The 17814-nt window shown below is 49.3% G+C and overlaps 1 protein-coding gene across 1 annotated transcript in view; it reads left to right on the top strand.

Moving 5' to 3' along the window:
* Window positions 1–11541: 11541 nt before the first annotated feature.
* PELI2 (pellino E3 ubiquitin protein ligase family member 2) overlaps window positions 11542–17814 on the top strand; it is a 60120-nt gene continuing 53847 nt past the window's right edge. The window contains exon 1 of the mRNA XM_029079439.1: window positions 11542–11644. Coding sequence (XP_028935272.1) covers window positions 11568–11644 — 77 coding nt within the window. The 5' untranslated portion in view covers window positions 11542–11567. The remainder of the gene's footprint in view (window positions 11645–17814) is intronic.

The raw sequence follows: 17814 nt of genomic DNA, 5'->3' as shown, positions 1-17814 counted from the left end.
TGTTCTAAGCACTGGAGTAGGTGAGGGCGGGGCAGAGGCTGGAAGCCATAGATGTCTGGTTATTTTTATTGATGTCTGTTTATTTGTATCGCCGTCTGTCTCCCCGACCCCGCCGTCCAACTGTGAGCTCGTTGGGGGCAGGGATTGTTTCTCTTTATTGCTGTACTGTACTTTCCGAAGCGCTCAGTACAGTGCTCTGCCCACAGTAAGCGCTCTATAAATACGATTGAATGAACAAGGCCGGGAGCCAGCAGCTGGCACCGGACTGCGGGCAGCAGCTTGACACCGGCTCCCGTGCCCTGGTGGAACCAATCTGGGAGAACAAGGAGGGCATTGAAGGCTGAGGCGGTAAAAAGGATCAGCTCTACTTATTGAGACAGACACAATGGAGTTGGCAGAGGATTTCTCCGGGCCTTCTAGCCCTACCTCCTGCAGCATCCTGGGCGGGGATGGGGGAGGGTTGAGAGTGGCAGGGGGGCACCGGAGACGGGGCCCGGTGCTAGCCACTCACCAGCCGGCCCATCTGCTAGCCCCTTCTCTCGGCCAAGGATCCCGGTGAAACTCGTCCCCCGAAGCAAACGCCAGCTGACGCCGAGATTCTGGGAAGCGGCCTGGCGTAGTGTGGCTAGGGCCCGGGCCTGGGAGTCAGATGATCACGGGTTCTAATCCCGGCCCTGCCCTCGTCCGCTGGGTGACCTTGAGCGAATCACTTCCCTTCTCCGGGCCTCAGTTCCCTCATCTAGAAAAGGGGGATTGAGTCGGTGAGGTCCACGTGAGGTAGGGACTGTGTCCACCTCGATTTGCTTGGATCCACCCCAGCACTTCGTACAGTGTCTGGCACATAGTAAGCGCTAAACAAATTACCATTAAAAAAAGAGAGAGAGAGAGCGGGAGACTCTGGCCAGTTGGAGGAGGGAAGGGAAATCCTAGGAAAGCCGTGAATAATCTAAACTCTTTCTCTAGAGTGTAAGCTCATTGTGAGCAGGGAATGTGTCTATTATATTGTTCTCTTGGACTCTCCCAAGTGCTTAATATGCAGCCCTAAATCTTGTATCTACCCCAGCGTTTAGAGCAGTGCCTGGCACATAGTAAGCGCTTACCAAATGCCACAGTTACTGTTGTTATTAGTAGTAGGAGCTGTAAGTGCATAGTAAATGCAATTGATTGGTTTTTAAATATAGCAGCTCAGAAGAGCGGGACAGTCGCTTGAGGGTTCTCAGAAGCCCTCAAATCATCAGCAAGGCTAGTGGAGAAAAAGCGGGGGCCTTGGAGTCAGGAAACCTGGGTTCTAATCTCAGCTCTGCCACTTTTCTCTTGTTTGGCCTTGGCTGAGGCACTGAACTTCTCAGGGACTCTGCTTTTTTTCATCATATGATGAGGACAGGATCCCTCTTCCAATGGTCCAGTCTCTTAGCGTGTATTTATCCCAGTGCTAAGCACATAGTAAGAATGTAATAAATAGAGATGGGACCTTGGTAATGCTTTGAACGCCCAGGGAAAGAAATAGATTTTTAATGCCTGCCTTCCCCTCTAGACTGTGCGTTCGCTGTGGGGAGGGAATATGTTATATTGTTATATTGTACTCTCTCAAACACTTAGTTCAGTGCTCTGCATACAGAAAGCGCTCAGTAAATATGATTGACCGACTGAGTGATGCTCATGCCCCTTCAAAGGTAGGATGAGCCCGCACCTGTGGTGGGTGAAGTAGCGTGGTCTAGTGGCTAGACCCCAGGCCTGGAAGTCAGAAGGACCTGGTTTCCAATCCGAGCTCCACCCCTTGTCTGTTGTGTGACCTTAGGTGAGTCATTTCACGTCTCTGGGCCTCAGTTCCGTCAGCTGTAAAATGGGATTTAAGACTGTGAGCCTCACGTGGGATATGGACTATGTCCAACCTGATTCCTTTCCCTCTACCCCAGCGCTTAATCAGTGCCTGGCAGCTAGTAAGCATGTAACAAATACCAGCATTATTATTATTTATTTCTACCCTTGCCAGAGCCATTTCTGGAGACAGGGGCCTGGTCATGGATAAGGGGCGAGCTGGCACTGCCCGACGTCTCACTGCTGGGGCCTGGGGAGATAGCGGAGCCTCCGCCGCCCACCCTGACCCCATTTCTGAGCCCTTCTCTCCTCAACCCCCCTTCCCACCAGCTTCCCACTTCGTGGCTCTATTTCATCTCTCACTGGCCAGGCGCCCAAAATAACACGGTGCGTTTTCAACGACGCGGACCCCCCAAATGACACTGAAAACTTCCCGCAAGGCCCATTCCTCTCATTTCTCCGGCCCTGATGAATTACACTAGGCAGCAAAATTCCACGTAGCTGGCCTGTGCACAAAAAGATAAGGGTGCCCTTCCTCTGACAGGGCGTGGGGCAGGGAATCGCTGAAGTTGGAACTGTGATTTTTTTTTTGCTTTTCAGAATACAAAGCACCCGAAAGATAAACCGTATCGAAGGGAACGAGTTTGGGTGCGGGCATGGATCTCCCACCCGGCTGGGCAGCCAAAGAAAATAACTGGGTATGAGGCAGAACCCCTTCCCTCCTGAGAATGGAGGATGAGGAGACAGAAGGATGAGGGAGAGAAAGAGTGATAGCGAGTGCCCTCCATCTCAGTTCTGGAAGGGAGATTCCATGTTTTTTTGTTATGATTTTAATTCATTCATTCGATTCATTGAGCTCTTACTGTGTGCAGAGCACTGTACTAAGTCCTTGGGAAAGTACAATGCAACAGTAAACAGTGACGTTTTCTGCCCACTGAGAACTTACAGTCTGGGGAGGGGGGTCAGATATCAATACAATTAAATAAAATTACAGATATATGGCATTTGTTAAGCACTTACTAAGGGCAGGCCCTGTACTAATCGCTAGGGTGATATTAGCAAATAAGGTGGGACCCAGCCCCTGTCCCACGTGGGGCTCACCATCTTAATCCCCATTTCACAGATGTGGGAACTGGGGCCCAGAAAAGTTAAAAGTGACTTGACCAAGGCCACACAGCAGTTAGAGGGAAAAGCCATTTCCTAAGGTAAGTTTCGATCTGAGCGTTATCACCCATTTGAGCATTTTCTCAGGCCAGGGCATGGACAAAAGCTTCCCGAAGGCTGTAGCCACTGCGAGTAACAATGAGTTCAGTGTACAGATTTCCGAATCATCAGGAAAATGGGGACAGAGTTGAACTTTCTCTCCGCCCCAGGACAGCCGTCTCTTTGTGCTGCTCCCAGATTCGCTGACACTATCTCCCATGCAATTGGGATTGGGAAAAAAAAAAAGCTTTGTCTCAGGGGGCTTGGCAGTGCCAGTCGGGTCTGTGGGCGAAAGGGAGGAGGCTGAGGGGAGCGGGTGGCTGAGGTGCAGCCCAAAACACCGAGTTTGTTTCTCCCCATCCATCAATCAGGCGAGGGGGATGGGATGGAGGGGCCTGTGAGGGGAGGAGGAAGGGCAGGGAGAGGATGAGGAGGAGGGAGAAGGAGAGCAGGAGGGATGAAGATGGGGGGGGAGGGAGAGATGGAGGAGGGGAGGGCGGCAGCTGCAGGGGCTGGGATTGGACTCTGTCTTGTCGGCAGAAGGGTGGACAGTCCTCACTTGCGAACTGGGCTGGGAAAGAAGTGGAAGCCAAGACATTTAAAATGGTGTGCTCTTGAAAGTGACTCTGAAGCATGAAATAAGGAGAAAACCCCCCCGCATTCCCATTGCCCTTATATCCGGTGGGAAAAAAGTCTCTAATAAGCACTCAATAAATACCATTGATTGATTGAAAATCCTTACACCGGTACACACACAAACAAAAACACCCCCCCATATGTGCCTGCTGTGGGGAAAAAAACCCCTAATTAGAGCTCAATAAATACCACTGCCTGATTGATTGATGATCCTTGCACCTTATACACACAAACAAAAACACACTCAAGCATATGTGCCTGCTTATCTGATAAGGATGTAGACGAAAGGGAGGAGAAAGGGGGAGGGAGGGGGAGAGAAAGAGAGAGAAAAAGACAGGGAATATGTCTCATACTGTTGTATTGTACTCTCTCAAGCGCTTAGAACAGAGCTCCGCACACAGTAAGTGCTCAATAAATACCACTAACTGACACAAGCAGGGAGTGTGTATGAGTGTGTGCAGGGAGTGTGTCTGTTACACTGCTGTATTGTACTCTCCCAGGTGACTACTACAGTACTCTCCTCACAGTAAGCACTTACGTATGAGAGAAAGAGAGAGGAGGAAAGAAAGAAAGGAAGGAAGAAGGAAAGGAAAAGAAAGTAAGAAAAAGAAAGAAAAGCAACTTAAAATGCATTTCCCTGTGATTCTCTCCTGGGCCTATAACATTAGCAGAATTAGAGATTTCCTTCTGAGCAGTCGGAATGAAAAGAGTTATTATCTCCCTCCCCTCTTCCCCCTCGGCTCCTCTTGTCCTCCCTTCCTCTTTCTCCCCCGCATCGAGTATCGATTGGGGTCACGCTAAAGGGTGAGGATTGCTCCCCAAGGATGCCGAGTAGGGATCCCAGCTGGCGCGGAGCAGGAGGTCACGGAGGCCTGGTCGTTCCAATAGGAGGTCACGGTAAACAGAGGCCGCGGTCCATAATGAGCATCTGCCTCGTCCTTTTCCCAAGACCAGGGAGCTCCATCTGACCCCGGCTCCACCTGCTCCCCCAGAGGCGAGACCCCCATCTTTAAACAAAGGGTTTTCCCCAGGAAGAAAAGGTTTGGGGGAGGGAGGGATCCGCTTATCTTCCCGATCCGGAATCCCCCGGATTAATGAAAGGAGATCGGAGGGGCTCTCTGGCCTGGTTGTCATGGTACTGGAGAAAAGCGCGGAAAATTCGAGAGATTAAGATGTGAATCTGTGAATCTGTCTGCCGGGTTTTGTTTGGTTTCGAAATCCCGGAGTCCCTGAAACCCCTCAGTGTGTTTCGCGAACCATCGAGACGTGGAATGGCTTTTGAACATTTGGGGAGAAAAGTAAAATCTAAAATGATCTTCCCAAGGCAATAGGGGCCTTCCCCTTAATAACAATAATAGTGGCATTTGTTAAGTTCGCACTTAGGGTGTGCAAACATTGTACTAAAGGTCAAATACCGTCCCTGTCTCACTTGGGGCTCACTATCTTAATCCCCATTTTCCAGATGAGGCAACTGAGGCCCAGAGAAGTAAAGCGACTTCCCCAAGGCCTCACAGCAGTACCTGCTGTATGCAGCCCCGGGAGAGTTCTCCCCCTCTAGACTGTAAACTCTTGGTGGTCGGGGAGCATGTCGACCAACTCTATTCTCTCCCAAGCGCTTCGTACAGTGCTCTACAGGCTGGAAGCGCTCAGCAAATACAATTGAATTGATCGATTGATTGGTTGAGAGTACAGTGTTAAATATATAGCCCCTTAAGGGGCTTACAGCCTAGCGGGGGAGACAGAGACCAAATAAATTACAGCTTGGTGAAAACACAGGTTGGAAAGAAAGATGTGTGGGTGAGTAAGAGCTTAAATAGTAACGTATGCAAATCTTTGTGCTCAGTGGACCACTGGGTGGTTGAGAGGGCTTAAGTGAGAAGCACTTGGAGAAACAGTGTGGCCTAGTAGATAGAGCCCAGGCCTGGGAATCAGAAAGACCTGGGTTCTAATCCCGGCTCCGCCACTTACCTGCCGTGTGACTTGGGGCAAAGCTCTTCGCTTCTCAGGGCCTCAGTTCCCTCATCTGGAAAATGGGGATTGAGACGACGAGCCCCACGTGGGACAGGGACTGCGTCCAACCCAATTTGCTTGTTTCCACTCCAGTGCTTAGTACAGTGCCGGGCACATAATAAGCCCTTAACAAATACTCCAGCTATTATTATTATCTTGTATTTTACCATAGTGCTTAGGACAGCGCCTGGCACATAGTAAGTGCCTAACATATACCGAAAGAAAAAAAGAGAGGGAGGTGGCAACAGAAATGAAGAGGGGACAGCTGGGAGGGCTTGTCCTCGGCAGATGATGGAACAGTGTCCCTGACCAATCGAGACTTATTCATTCATTCAGTGGTATTTATTGAGCGCTTACTGTGTGCAGAGCACTGTACTGAGTGTTTGGGAGAGTACAATAGAATAGTAAAAGGACACATTCCCTGCCCACAACGAGCTTACAGTCCAGAAACCCTCGTTCACCCCCGCCCTCCCATCCCGTTGGCTGGGACAACCCCAAAGAAGCAGCATGGCATAGCGGATAGGGCCCGGGCCTAGGAGTCAGAAGGTCATGGGTTCTAATCCCGCTCCGCCCCTTATCTGCTGTGTGACCTCGGGCAAGTCACTTCCCTTCTCTGGGCCTCAGTTACCTCCGCTGGAAAATGGGGATTGAGACGGTGAGTCCTATGTGGTAGAGGGACAGTGTCCAACCCAATTTGGTGTATCCAACCCAGCCGTTAGTACAGTGTCTGGTACAAAGTAAGGGCTTAACACATACCACAATTATAATTAATATTATTATTTTTAAAGCAGGGACCCTCCAGAGATTTAAGAGGCTCAGCAGCGGTCCAGCACAGTCCTGCCATTTGAGCCCTGTTAAAAGATTTCCAGTTCAGGCTGGTTAAGGAGCACCCAGTGGCTTTTCTTGTTTCAGTTACCGGAGATCTCAGCCCTCGGAAAAATAATCGTATCAGAATTAGGGGAGGGAAGCCGGCCAAGAGTTTTTGACGGGTAATATAGGAAAGCCTCGTTCCGTGCACTGCCCACCGACTCAGGAAAGAGAAATATAATTAAAGTGTCTGTTTGTCAAGGAACGCCTCGTGAGTCGCTGAGGAGAAGGCCACGTCTTGCTTAACTCTTTTAAAAGGAATTTTTGGTGTGTTAACTCCAAACGGGTTAAGATAATGGGTATTTCTCCCCTAGGGAAAAATGTCCCAAACTGACAAAGCTGAACAACATGAACCTTGTCAGAGAAAGCAGACCTACAAGAGAGAGCGAGAGAGAGAGAAAGGAAAAAAAGTTTAATTTAGAGTAGACTCGCCAGTTTATGAAAGGGTAGGGAGAGAGGAGAAATAATGACTGATATGTGAAGAATGGTCTGGGGGATGGAGATGTGGCAGAATGAAAAATGAACCAATTGATCAATCAGGGGTATTTATGGAGCGCTTCCTGTATGCAGAGCCCTGTACTAAGCGCTTGGGAGAGTACGATATAGCAGTAAACTGTTAGCTCTAGACTGTAAGCTCGTTGTGGGCCGGGAAAGTGTCTATTGTTGTATTGGACTCTCCCAAGAGAGCTCAATAAATACAACTGAATGAATAGTCTAGTTGAGGCCTTGGACGCAACCATGAGTGTGGCTTTGTTTTACCGTGTCCGTAAATTGTTTGCTCTGTTCTCCTTGACTTTGGTTTCCCCCACCCCGCTGTGTAGTAGCTGTTTGGGTATCTTCCGTGAGCGATTCCAGATGTGTCCCGGCCTGGGAAACAGCCCCGCTCAGGAAATATCATAGGTTGACTGATTGACGGATCACTGCCCACCACCCTACCTTCCACCCCAACCTGGGACTGTCTGGAGGAAGACAATGTTCGTTTGTTCATTCGATCGTATTTATTGAGCGCTAACTGTGTGCAGATCACTGTACTAAGTGCTTGGAGAGTACAATTTGGCAAGAAAGAGAGACAATCCCTACCCCAAAATGGGCTCACAGTCCAGAAGGGGGGAAAGAACGATCCCTTCTACAACGGACACGATCCCTGCTCTTGGGGAATTTAATCATCTGTCGGGACTTTACAATCCAGTCAGAGCTGTGTGCATTGTGGTTTTTGGTGCTGTCTTCAACAACCTCTGCGGTATTTCTCTGTGCCTCAGTTCCCCCTTCTGTAAAATGGGGATTAAGAATGCGAGCCCCTTGTGGAACAGGGACTGTGTCCAACCTGATTGACTTGTATCTACCCCAGTGCCTGACACCATTATTATTATTATTACTGTTATTATTATTATTTCAGGTGTTGAACACGGGGCCTTTGGGGATGGCCTGGCCCTTTAAATTAGGGTGACTATTTGCCCTCCAGATCAGAGGTTTAGGTCACTCTCTCCTGGTCACTTGAGTTTAGAACTGGAATAGACTCCGGCCAAGCAATTGTGCAACGTTTCAAGGATGAATACAACTATGAAAAGAGAGCAGAGATAAGCGTTTCTAAACCGTCTACCCTACATCGTGTTTCGTTCGGATCCTCGGAAACCGGCCGACTTAATAGAACATTCCCTTCCCAACCCAACATCTGCGGCCAAGACTTATTTCTCTCGTGGCCTTTTACCTCTAACAGTTAAAAATGGGGCAAGCCCCCTATTTATAGAGTGTTAAATATTTTAAGGAGCAAATAAACAGGGTGAAGCTATGTGGAGGGGTGTGCCTACACCGCTGAGGCGGCTTAATAAATGCTAACAAATACTAAATGCTGGATAATGGAAAACAGCCGGCATCGGGAAATGGTTTCCTTGCTCCAGAATCATTCTGGGCTCATAACCACCTGGAAAAACAGAACACGGAACAATGATTGGCATTAAAATAAAAAAATGGCAGGGGGGACGTCGCTTCCAATTCTATTTGTCCAACGGGGTCGAAAGAGAAGGGGCACTGGAAAAAAATTGCAGGTGGGGTGGGTATGGTTCTGAAAACAAGAGTTTTTCCATTTCCCTTCATTTTTTATGGTGTTCGTTAAGAGCTCACTAGGTGTCAAACACTGTTCTAAGCGCTGGGGTAGATATAAATTGATCAGGTTGGACCCAATCCGTGGGGCTCCCATTTTAAACAGGAGGGAGAACAGGAGGACAACACGAGCCTCTTTACTCCAATCGATGGAGGTGGAGGGAAGCGGGTAGAGAATGTACATGGTATTCCTAAGCATCTCTTGGTCTAGACCCAAATCCTGCGACGTCCAAATCGCAGCAGCTCCCTTCAAAGCGGATCGGCCGGGAAAGCGTCAGCTAATTCTGTGGTATCATGCTCTGCCAAGCGCTTAGACTAGTGCTCTGCCCATAGTAAGCGCTCAGTACTATGGGCAGAGGGCTATAAGCGCTCAATAAATACCACCGGGGATGATGGGGAAGGGAAGGCGGGAAAACGCTCTTTGCCAACGACGAGCCGAGGCCGGGGTGGGTGAGCTCTGAGCATCTTACAGAGGATAATAAATGCTGATAAATATTAAATGCTGGATGACGGAAAACAGTCGGCATTGGGAAATGGTTTCCTTGCTCCAGAATCACTCTGGGCTCACGACCACCTGGAAAACTAGAAAGCGGACCAATGATTGGAGTTAGAGAAGCAGCATGGCCTAGTGGCAAGAGCCCGGGCTTGGGAGTCAGAAGTCGTGGGTTCTAATTCCGACTCCGCCACTTGTCTGCTGTTTGACCTCGGGGAAGTCACTTAACTTCTCTGGGCCTCAGTTACCTCATCTGTAAAATGGGGATAGAGACTCTGAGCCCCATGTGGGACAGGGACTGTGTCCGACCTCATTAACTTGTATCTACCCCAGTGCTTGCAATAGTGCTTGGCACATGGTAAGTGCTTATCAAATGCCGTAGTAATAATAATGATTATTAATAAATTAAAAAAAGAGCAGGGAGATGTCACTTCCATTTCTGTTTGTCCAACGGGGTGGAAAAAAGAGCGGCTCCGGAAAAAAACCCAGCAGGTGGGGGTGGGTATGGTTCTCAAAACAAAAGGTTTTCCCATTTCCCTTCTTTTTTTAATTGTGTTTGTTAAGCGCTTACCAGGTTGTCAAACACTGTTCTAAGCATTGCGGCAGTGTTCTCCCCAGCTCTTCCCTTCACCGGCCTCCCTCCAGCTCTTAGTACAGTGTGAGCTCGCTGTGGGTCGGGTATGTGCTTGATGTGTTATCGCCTCTCATTCATTCAATAGTATTTATTGAGCGCTTACTATGTGCAGAGCACCGTACTAAGCGCTTGGAATGAACAAGTCGGCAACAGATAGAGACGGTCCCCGCCGTTTGACGGGCTTACGGTCTCATCGGGGGAGACGGACAGAGGAGAACGATGGCAATAAATAGAGTCGAGGGGAAGAACATCTCGTAAAAACAATGGCAACTCAATAGAATCAAGGCGATGTACATTTCATTAACAAAATAAATAGGGCCCAAACGCTTAGTACAGCGCTCTGTAAGCGGTGTGAGAAGCAGCGTGGCTCAGTGGAAAGAGCCCGGGCTTGGGAGTCAGAGGTTGTGGGTTCTAATCCCGGCTCTGCCACTTGTCAGCTGTGTGACTGTGGGCGTCACTTCACTTCTCTGGGCCTCAGTTACCTCATCTGTAAAATGGGGATTAAGCCTGTGAGCCTCATGTGGGACAACCTAATTACCTTGTATACCCCAGCTCTTAGAACTGTGCCCTGCACATAGTAAGCGCTTAATAAATACCAACATTATTATTATTACTTATCAGCTGTGTGACTTTGGGCAAGTCACAACCTCTCTGTGCCTCAGTTCCCTGCTCTGGAAAATGGGGATGAAGACTGTGAGCCCCACGTGGGACAACCCAGTTACCCTGTATCTCCCCAGCGCTTAGAACAGTGCTTGGCACAGAGTAAGCGCTTAACAAACACCCAGAATAATTAGTAGTAGTAGTAATGAGCGCTCCATAAATACGATTAATAATAATTACAAGCGCTCAATTAGAGAAGCAGCATGGCTCAGTGGAAAGAGCACGGGCTTTGGAGTCAGAGGTCATGAGTTCGAATCCCGGCTCTGCCACTTGTCAGCTGTGTGGCTGTGGGCAAGTCACTTCACTTCTCTGTGCCTCAGTTCCCTCATCTGTAAAATGGGGATTAAGACTGTGAGCCCCACGTGGGACAACCTCATTCCCCTGTGTCCATCCCAGCGCTTAGAACAGTGCTCTGCACATAGTAAGCGCTTAACAAAACCAACATTATTATTATTATTAATACGTCCGAGCGATTGATTCATTCGGGACGTACGGTCCTCGGGAGACCTCGATTCCCGGGCGGGACAGGGACCCTTGTCCGCCCCCCTTTGCTGGGATTCGCCCCAGCGCTTAGCACAGTGCTGGGCGCATGGTGACAGTTTAACAAAGACGACAAGTGGGATTATTATTGATGCTTTTATAAAAAAAAAGGTGCACGGAGGGCTGAAGTTTAGGAAGAAAAAGAGGGGAGGGAGGAAGAAGCGGGAAAGACCCCCTCCCCAAAATAGAGCTGGCCCTTTAAGGACTCCCTTTCCACTTTACTCTATGTTTACATAACAGAGAGGGCGATACCAACTCGGGAATGGGGGGGATGGGTTATTTTGGACCCCGATGAGGGGGTGTCCTAGGGGAGGAGCGCCTTTCCAAGGGTTGGGAATGGGAAAATGGAGGGTGATAGGTGGGTCTGGAGTTGGGGGAGGGTCGGGGTCGCGGTCGGAAGAGGGGAAGATTGGGGGGAGGATTGGGTTCCCCCCCGGGAGTGGTGGTTTGGCCCGGCGCGGCTCGGCCCCCGGGCTCCCCCGCTGTCCTGGCGCCGCCGGGTTCGGGGGTGGACGAGCAGGACCGGTCTGCGGGCGGGGGTCCGGGGGTCCCGGGGGGTCCGGGGGGTCCGGGGGGTCCGGGGCGGGGTCGCCCCGCGGCGGCTCCATGTTCTCCCCGAGCCAGGAGGAGCCCTGCGCCCCCGGAAAGGAGCCCGGCAAGTACGGGGAGCTGGTGGTCTTGGGGTGAGTCGGGGGTCGCGCCCCTCCCCCCTCCCTGCGGCCGTGGGGTGGGGGAGGGGGGTGTCCTCAGTTTACCCCCGAGAGGTGGACCGTCCCTGGGCAGCCCCCTGACCCCCGCAATGGGGGGGACCCCCTGGGAGTGGGGGAGGGTCCCATTTGGGGGAGGGGGACCCTGTTTCCTCCGCCCTGGAGCCCCCCCATTCTTCCCTAGTGCACCCCAAATCTACTGTTCCCCGTTCTTCCCTAGGGCACCCCATATCTACTGCCCCCCCCATTCTTCCTTTGCACTCCCCATGCCCATAGGCCTTCCCCCCATTCTTCCCTTGGGCACCCCATATCCAGATCCCCCCCCAATTCTTCCCTTGGGCACCCCATATCCATAGACGCCCCCCTCGTGTACCCCCTGTCTATAGGCTCCTCATCCTTCCTTGGGCACCCCATGCCCGTAGCCCACTCCCATTCTTCCCTCGGGCACCCCATGTCTGTAGCCCCCCATTCTTCCCTGGGGCACTCCATTCCCATAGGGGCCCCCCATTCTTCCCTCAGGCACTCCATGCCCAAATCCCACCCCCATTCTTCCCTCGGACACCCCATGCCCATAGCCCCCCCCATTCTTCCCTGGGCACCCCATATTCGTAGGCCCCCTCCCGGCACCCCATGTCTGTAGGCTCCCCAATTCTTCCCTCAGACACCCCATGCCCGTATCTCCCTCCCCCCATCCTTTGCTCAGGCACCCCATGTCTGTAGCCCCCCCATACTTCCATCGGGCACCCCATGCCCTTAGCTCCCCTCTTCTTCCCTCGGGGACCTCATGTCTGTAGCCCCCCTATTCTTCCCTTGGGCACTCCATGCCCATAGGGGCCCCCCTTTCTTCCTTAGGGTGCCCCATGCCCATAGACCCCCCAATTCTTCCCTTGGGGGCACCCCATATCCGTAGGCTCCTCTTGGGCACCCCATGTCTGTAGCCCTCCCATTTTTCCCTCAGACACCCCATGTCGGTAGCCCCTCAATTCATCTGCCAAGTACCCTATGCCCATAGGGGTCCCCCATTCTTCCCTAGGGCACCCCATGCCTGTAATCACCCCCACCCCAACCCATGGAAGCCCAAGTTTCCCCCCAGCCTGGGCTTAGGGGAGGGGGCACAGGTGGCCAGTAAGGGCACCCCTGGGGTGACCAGAGGGTGACCAGCCAGCTGAGCCCTGAGCCCGGTGTCGCCAGGCGAGCAACCTTGCAGATAGCACCCCGGCCTGCCGGGCGAGCAGCCTTGCAGATAGCCTCCCAGCCCATCCGCCGGCCGGGCCGGTCGTGAGCCACAGCTGATTCTCCCAGGCACCACATTTTGGAGCTCCAGTGTCTAAATCGGGATCCTTTGGGATGGGAGACTCAACTCCAGCTATTTCCTGAGCTTCCCGGGTTCAAATCCCGCATCTCGGGTGGACGGGGTGAAAATCGGAGGAGGGGAGAAAGAGGAATGGGATTCAACCCCTGTGTGAAAATGTGGATTTTCCTGTTTCCACGTGCGTGATGTGTGCTGCTACAGCCTGATGTTTTGTCTTTGCTCGAAGCCCACAGCTCCCAAGAGGCCCCGGGCAAATTGATCTATCGGTCAAATGAGGGTATTTGTCGAGAGCTTGCTGTGTGCGGAGCATTGTGCTAAACGCTTGAGAGAGGACAGTACGCCAGAGTTGGTAGATAACGTGCCTGTGATAATAACGATAGTAAGAATTGTGGAATTGGTTACGTGCCAGGCACTGTACTAAGTGCTGGGGTGGGTGCAAGCTAATGGGGTTGGACACAGTCCCTGTCCCATGTGCGATTCACGGTTTTAATCCCCATTTGACGGATGATGGAGAAGAGGCGGAATCGGGATTAGAACCTGTGTCCTTCTGACTCCCAGGCCCGGGCTCTATCCACAGCCTTAGTTGTCTGGAGCCTCCCTCTAGCTCATCGTGGACAGGGAATGTGTCTGTTTATTGTACTGTACTTTCCCAAGCGCTTAGTACAGCGCTCTGCACACAGTAAGCACTCAATAAATACAATTTACTGACTCCCTCATCCAACTTCTGAATCCTCGATTGGGAGAGTGTCATCCTCGTGGGCAGGGAGTGCGTCTACCAACTCTGTTGTATTGTTGTACTCTCCCAAGTGTTTTGTACAGCACTCTGCGCATCGTAAGCACTCAATAAATAGGATTGATCGATTGCTAAAACCCCAAATTTAAACCCAGGTTTTGTCCTCAAATTAAGCCTCACCTAGAGTTTTAAAAAGAGACGAGAGAGAGAATTTGGAGATAAATGACAACTTTCACCGTTTCAAAGTGCTTAACGCTGCCCTCTTCTCTCCCCTACCAGTTCTTGGAATGGGATTAGGAAAGCATTATCCATTTTTAGACAGTTGTTGGTTTTTCAGAGACGGTGTTCGTTTTCCTCCTGGGCAAAACAATTGGTGAAGGGTGGGGGGAAAAAAGCAGAAGGAAATAGGAGGGGATCATTAAACCCTGAGTTTTTAAGCAGCTTGTGAGGCTTGAAAGTTTCTTGAAGCTCCCAGTTTTAAGCTGTTAGGAGGAGTTTATGTGGGAAGCTCTTTTTGCGGTAAATTTAGTGCTGTTAACAGACGTGAAAGAGTTATTTATTTCATCATTTCCTCAGAAGTTACTCTTTCCTTCTGAGGAAATCTGGGTTGAGGTGTTTCCGAGGAAAACAATGTGTATCGGAGGGAAAGGAGGGAGGGAAGAGAGGAGGCAGGGTGTGTGACTGGGAGTGTGTGCACAGGCCGGACATGGAAGACAGCGCATAACGGTCCATCTGAAGCAATCTCCGTAAATTGATTTGTGATAATGAGAGATGGCTCTATTCCGTCTGAAACACAATTCTTTTTTTGAGGTCCTCTGCTACCGGAAATTCGAGCCGGAAAGACTTCACGCTAACTAATAATTGTGGTATCTGCTGAACGCTTTACTAAGTGCCAAGCACCGTACTAAGCGCTGGGGTAGATAAAATTATGTCGGTTGGGACAGTCTCTTTGTCTGACTTCCTAATGCGTGAAGCGGCGAATGTACTTTTTAACCTGTTGAGCCTCTGGGCTTCTGATTTGCTTCCCTGATGGGATAGATTGAGCGGTATCCTCTGAGATTATCCCAGTAGGATTATGTTATGGAGTGACGTGGTGGTAAAGTCAGAAGGTCTTGGGTTCTAATCCCCGCTCCGCCCTTTGTCTGCCGCCTGGCCTTGAGCGACTCATCCTACTTCTCTGTGCCTCAGTTACCTCTTCTGGAAAACGGGGATTTAGGCTGTGAGCTCTGTACGGGACAACGACTGTCCAACCTACTTTGCTTGTATCCTCCCCAGCGTTTAGTACAGTGCCTGGCACATAGTGAGAGCTTACCAAATACCGTCATCATTATTATTATTGTTATTAAAGCAGCATTCGATCATAGGTTAACACGTCATCCCTTTGTGTACCAACGTGTCGATTTTGGAAAACCAAGTTACTTGTTCCTTCACTCTGTTTACCCTCATTGTAAATGCAATATGCGTTCATTTTACTATTTTTAATATCTTTTTTCACAAAACACAAACAAACCTTCATGGGTCTGTTAAGCAAGTACATAAAAATAGACTCTAGACTTTAAACTCGCTATGGGCAGGAAACGTGTCTATTGACTCCGTTAAAGTCTACTCTCCCAAGTGCTTATTACAGTGCTCTTTGCAAGGTAAGCGCTTCAGTAAATATGATTGATTGGAGCAAAAAAAAAGTAGGAAAACGAGGGCTCCCTGGGTGCTTTTCCTTCTTAACCAAATTATGATTTAAAGACTTTAACCGGCCAGTTGTCTGTAAACTTAGATGGTAGTTTGTTTGATCATTTAATAGAGGGCTGAAAAGGGCGCGTGATTATATCATTTTCTCTCCTTTGCTAAACAGAAACATCATTCATCAACCAGGTTTGGGTCTGAGCATCTGCTCCCTGTTCTTAAATAGCCTCAGAACCTTTCTGTTCCCACCATTATTCAAAACCAAAGAAATCCAGGTAATATAGTTTTCAGGGAGATAATCTTCCCCTTGAAGGATTAGCTCTATTTGACTGTGTGGTGATTCAGAGGCGTTAACGTGTAATAGCTTCTAACTCTTTTTTTTTTTTGCCCCCTCTTTAATTAAGGGGGTAGGCACAGAATTTTAAAAGTCCTTTCATTATTTATTTTGAAAGGTTTGGTTTATGGTGCAGTCACCCTATTCTGGGAGCTTATCAGATAATTAGCTTTCTAATTTTGAGTGCTTCAAGTCTCTGGTTACGCTAGGTGGCTGAGAGATAATATTTTTAGTGGAACTAAAGTTGCTTCAAGGAGAACAAGGAATAGCTGACATGGTCTCTAAAGAATTCTAGCTTTTTTTTTTCCCAGGCGGTAAGTGGCATTACAGCCTACAGATGTTTTCAAGGAGTCCTCCCAGATTATTTAATGTGGAGGGAAAGAATTTCCACATTTTCTTAGAAGAAAAGATGCACACAGCCGCTAGCTATGATTCCTTGCCTACGAGTTATGATCACAGAGAATCAATCGGTATTTATTGAGCGCCTGCTGTGTAGCATTAGAAGACAAGATCCCTGAAGTCTAGACGTTTTAGGTTACACATATATTTAAATGGCCATTTCTAAAACCATCCAGTGCCTTGGGTTGGGTGTGTGTAGAGTTGATGGGGCCTTTCAGATTTGGTGATTTATTTTTTGTTTGTTTTCTACATGACTGATAAAACTCCCAGTAATGTAAATGAAACCAGCCAGATTAAAGTCACTAGCAACAGGAGGAGGGAAACTGCTTGATGGTGAATGAATTCCCCATTCTCGCCTGCTTCTTTAGGTCTGGATTTCTCTGTGACCATAAGAGGCTCCGACTGCTGGCTTTTCCAATTAATGGATCGTGATGTAAACCCTTATTTCCTCTTCTCTCACTTCCCTAGTGCTTAGTACAGTGCTCTGCTCACAATAAGCATTCAATAAATACGATTGATTGATTCATTCAGCTTTTAAACTCTCCTAATCTGGTAGTTTGGGAGGAGTGAGGAGAAAAGCTTGGAAGAATAACATTTTTTTTTCCTCAGTAAAAGTTTCATCCCCTTGGATGCGTCCAACCTTGTGCATCTGAGTGGGTAAAAGAGGAGAAAGATGGCAGAAAGCCAACCACACAAATTAAAATCCTTTAAAATCCTGTTGTAGTCTCCCCAGCACTTAGTACAGTGCACTGAACATAGTAAGCCCTCATTAAGTCCCCTTGATGGTGATGATGAGCAGGTGTTATTACTTTGAATTATAATAACCGTGGTGTTTGTTAAGTGCTTACTCAATGCCCCACACCTTCCTAAGCGCTGGTATAGATACAGGATGATCGGGTCCTATGTGGGGCTCACAGTCTCAATAGGAGGGAGAACAGGGGATTGAATCCCCATTTTGCAGATTAGGGAACCGAGGCCAGGGAAGTGGAGTGATTTGCCCACAGTCACACAGCGGACACGTGGTGGAGCCAGGATCAGAACCCAGGACCTCTAACTCCCAGGCCTGTGCTGTCTCCACTAGAGCAAGCTGCTTCTCATTTCCTGCGTTACATCAGGAAAGACAGAGTTCAACGAACTCTGATCCTGTGAATGGTTGGTTTCGTTGTTGTTAAATAACAAACAAGTAAAATTCTTCCACTTTCCTTTTTTTACTTGGCTACGTTATTTTCCCCACAGCCATATGTCCAGAAATATTACTAGTCCTTTAATTACAGTCTTTGTTCCCCATCTTTCGGAGCGAGTCTATTCTTACTTCAAATGCCGGTGTCCTTTGACATGGAGAATATTTGCTGGTTTTCCAGCCAGTCGAGTTTTTTATTCCTTGTTTAGAGAACGGTCACTGAAAGTCCAATCTGGGGATGAAATATAGTCATCGAGAGCTAAGATCTGTTTAGCGGGCACCGAGTCAAAATCTGTCGGCTCCAGAAATCCGTGGTGTTGCCGGCTTTGGGTTTCTATATTTTCCTCTTCTAACTTTAGACGTGTTTAGAGTATGTGGTTGTCTGTGTTGCTTTGTGGTTTCTACTCCTGGCTTCTTCAGACTTATTTGTCACTTCTGACAAAGTGGATGGGTGAGGGGGAGAGAAACGAAGGGAAACCCCGATTAAATATCTGATAACATTTCTGGT

The sequence above is a fragment of the Ornithorhynchus anatinus genome, chromosome 14, assembly GCF_004115215.2.
Source record: "Ornithorhynchus anatinus isolate Pmale09 chromosome 14, mOrnAna1.pri.v4, whole genome shotgun sequence".
NCBI lineage: Eukaryota > Metazoa > Chordata > Mammalia > Monotremata > Ornithorhynchidae > Ornithorhynchus > Ornithorhynchus anatinus.
The sequence above is the reverse complement of the archived record's forward strand: the minus strand, read 5'-3'. Positions and strand labels throughout refer to the sequence as shown.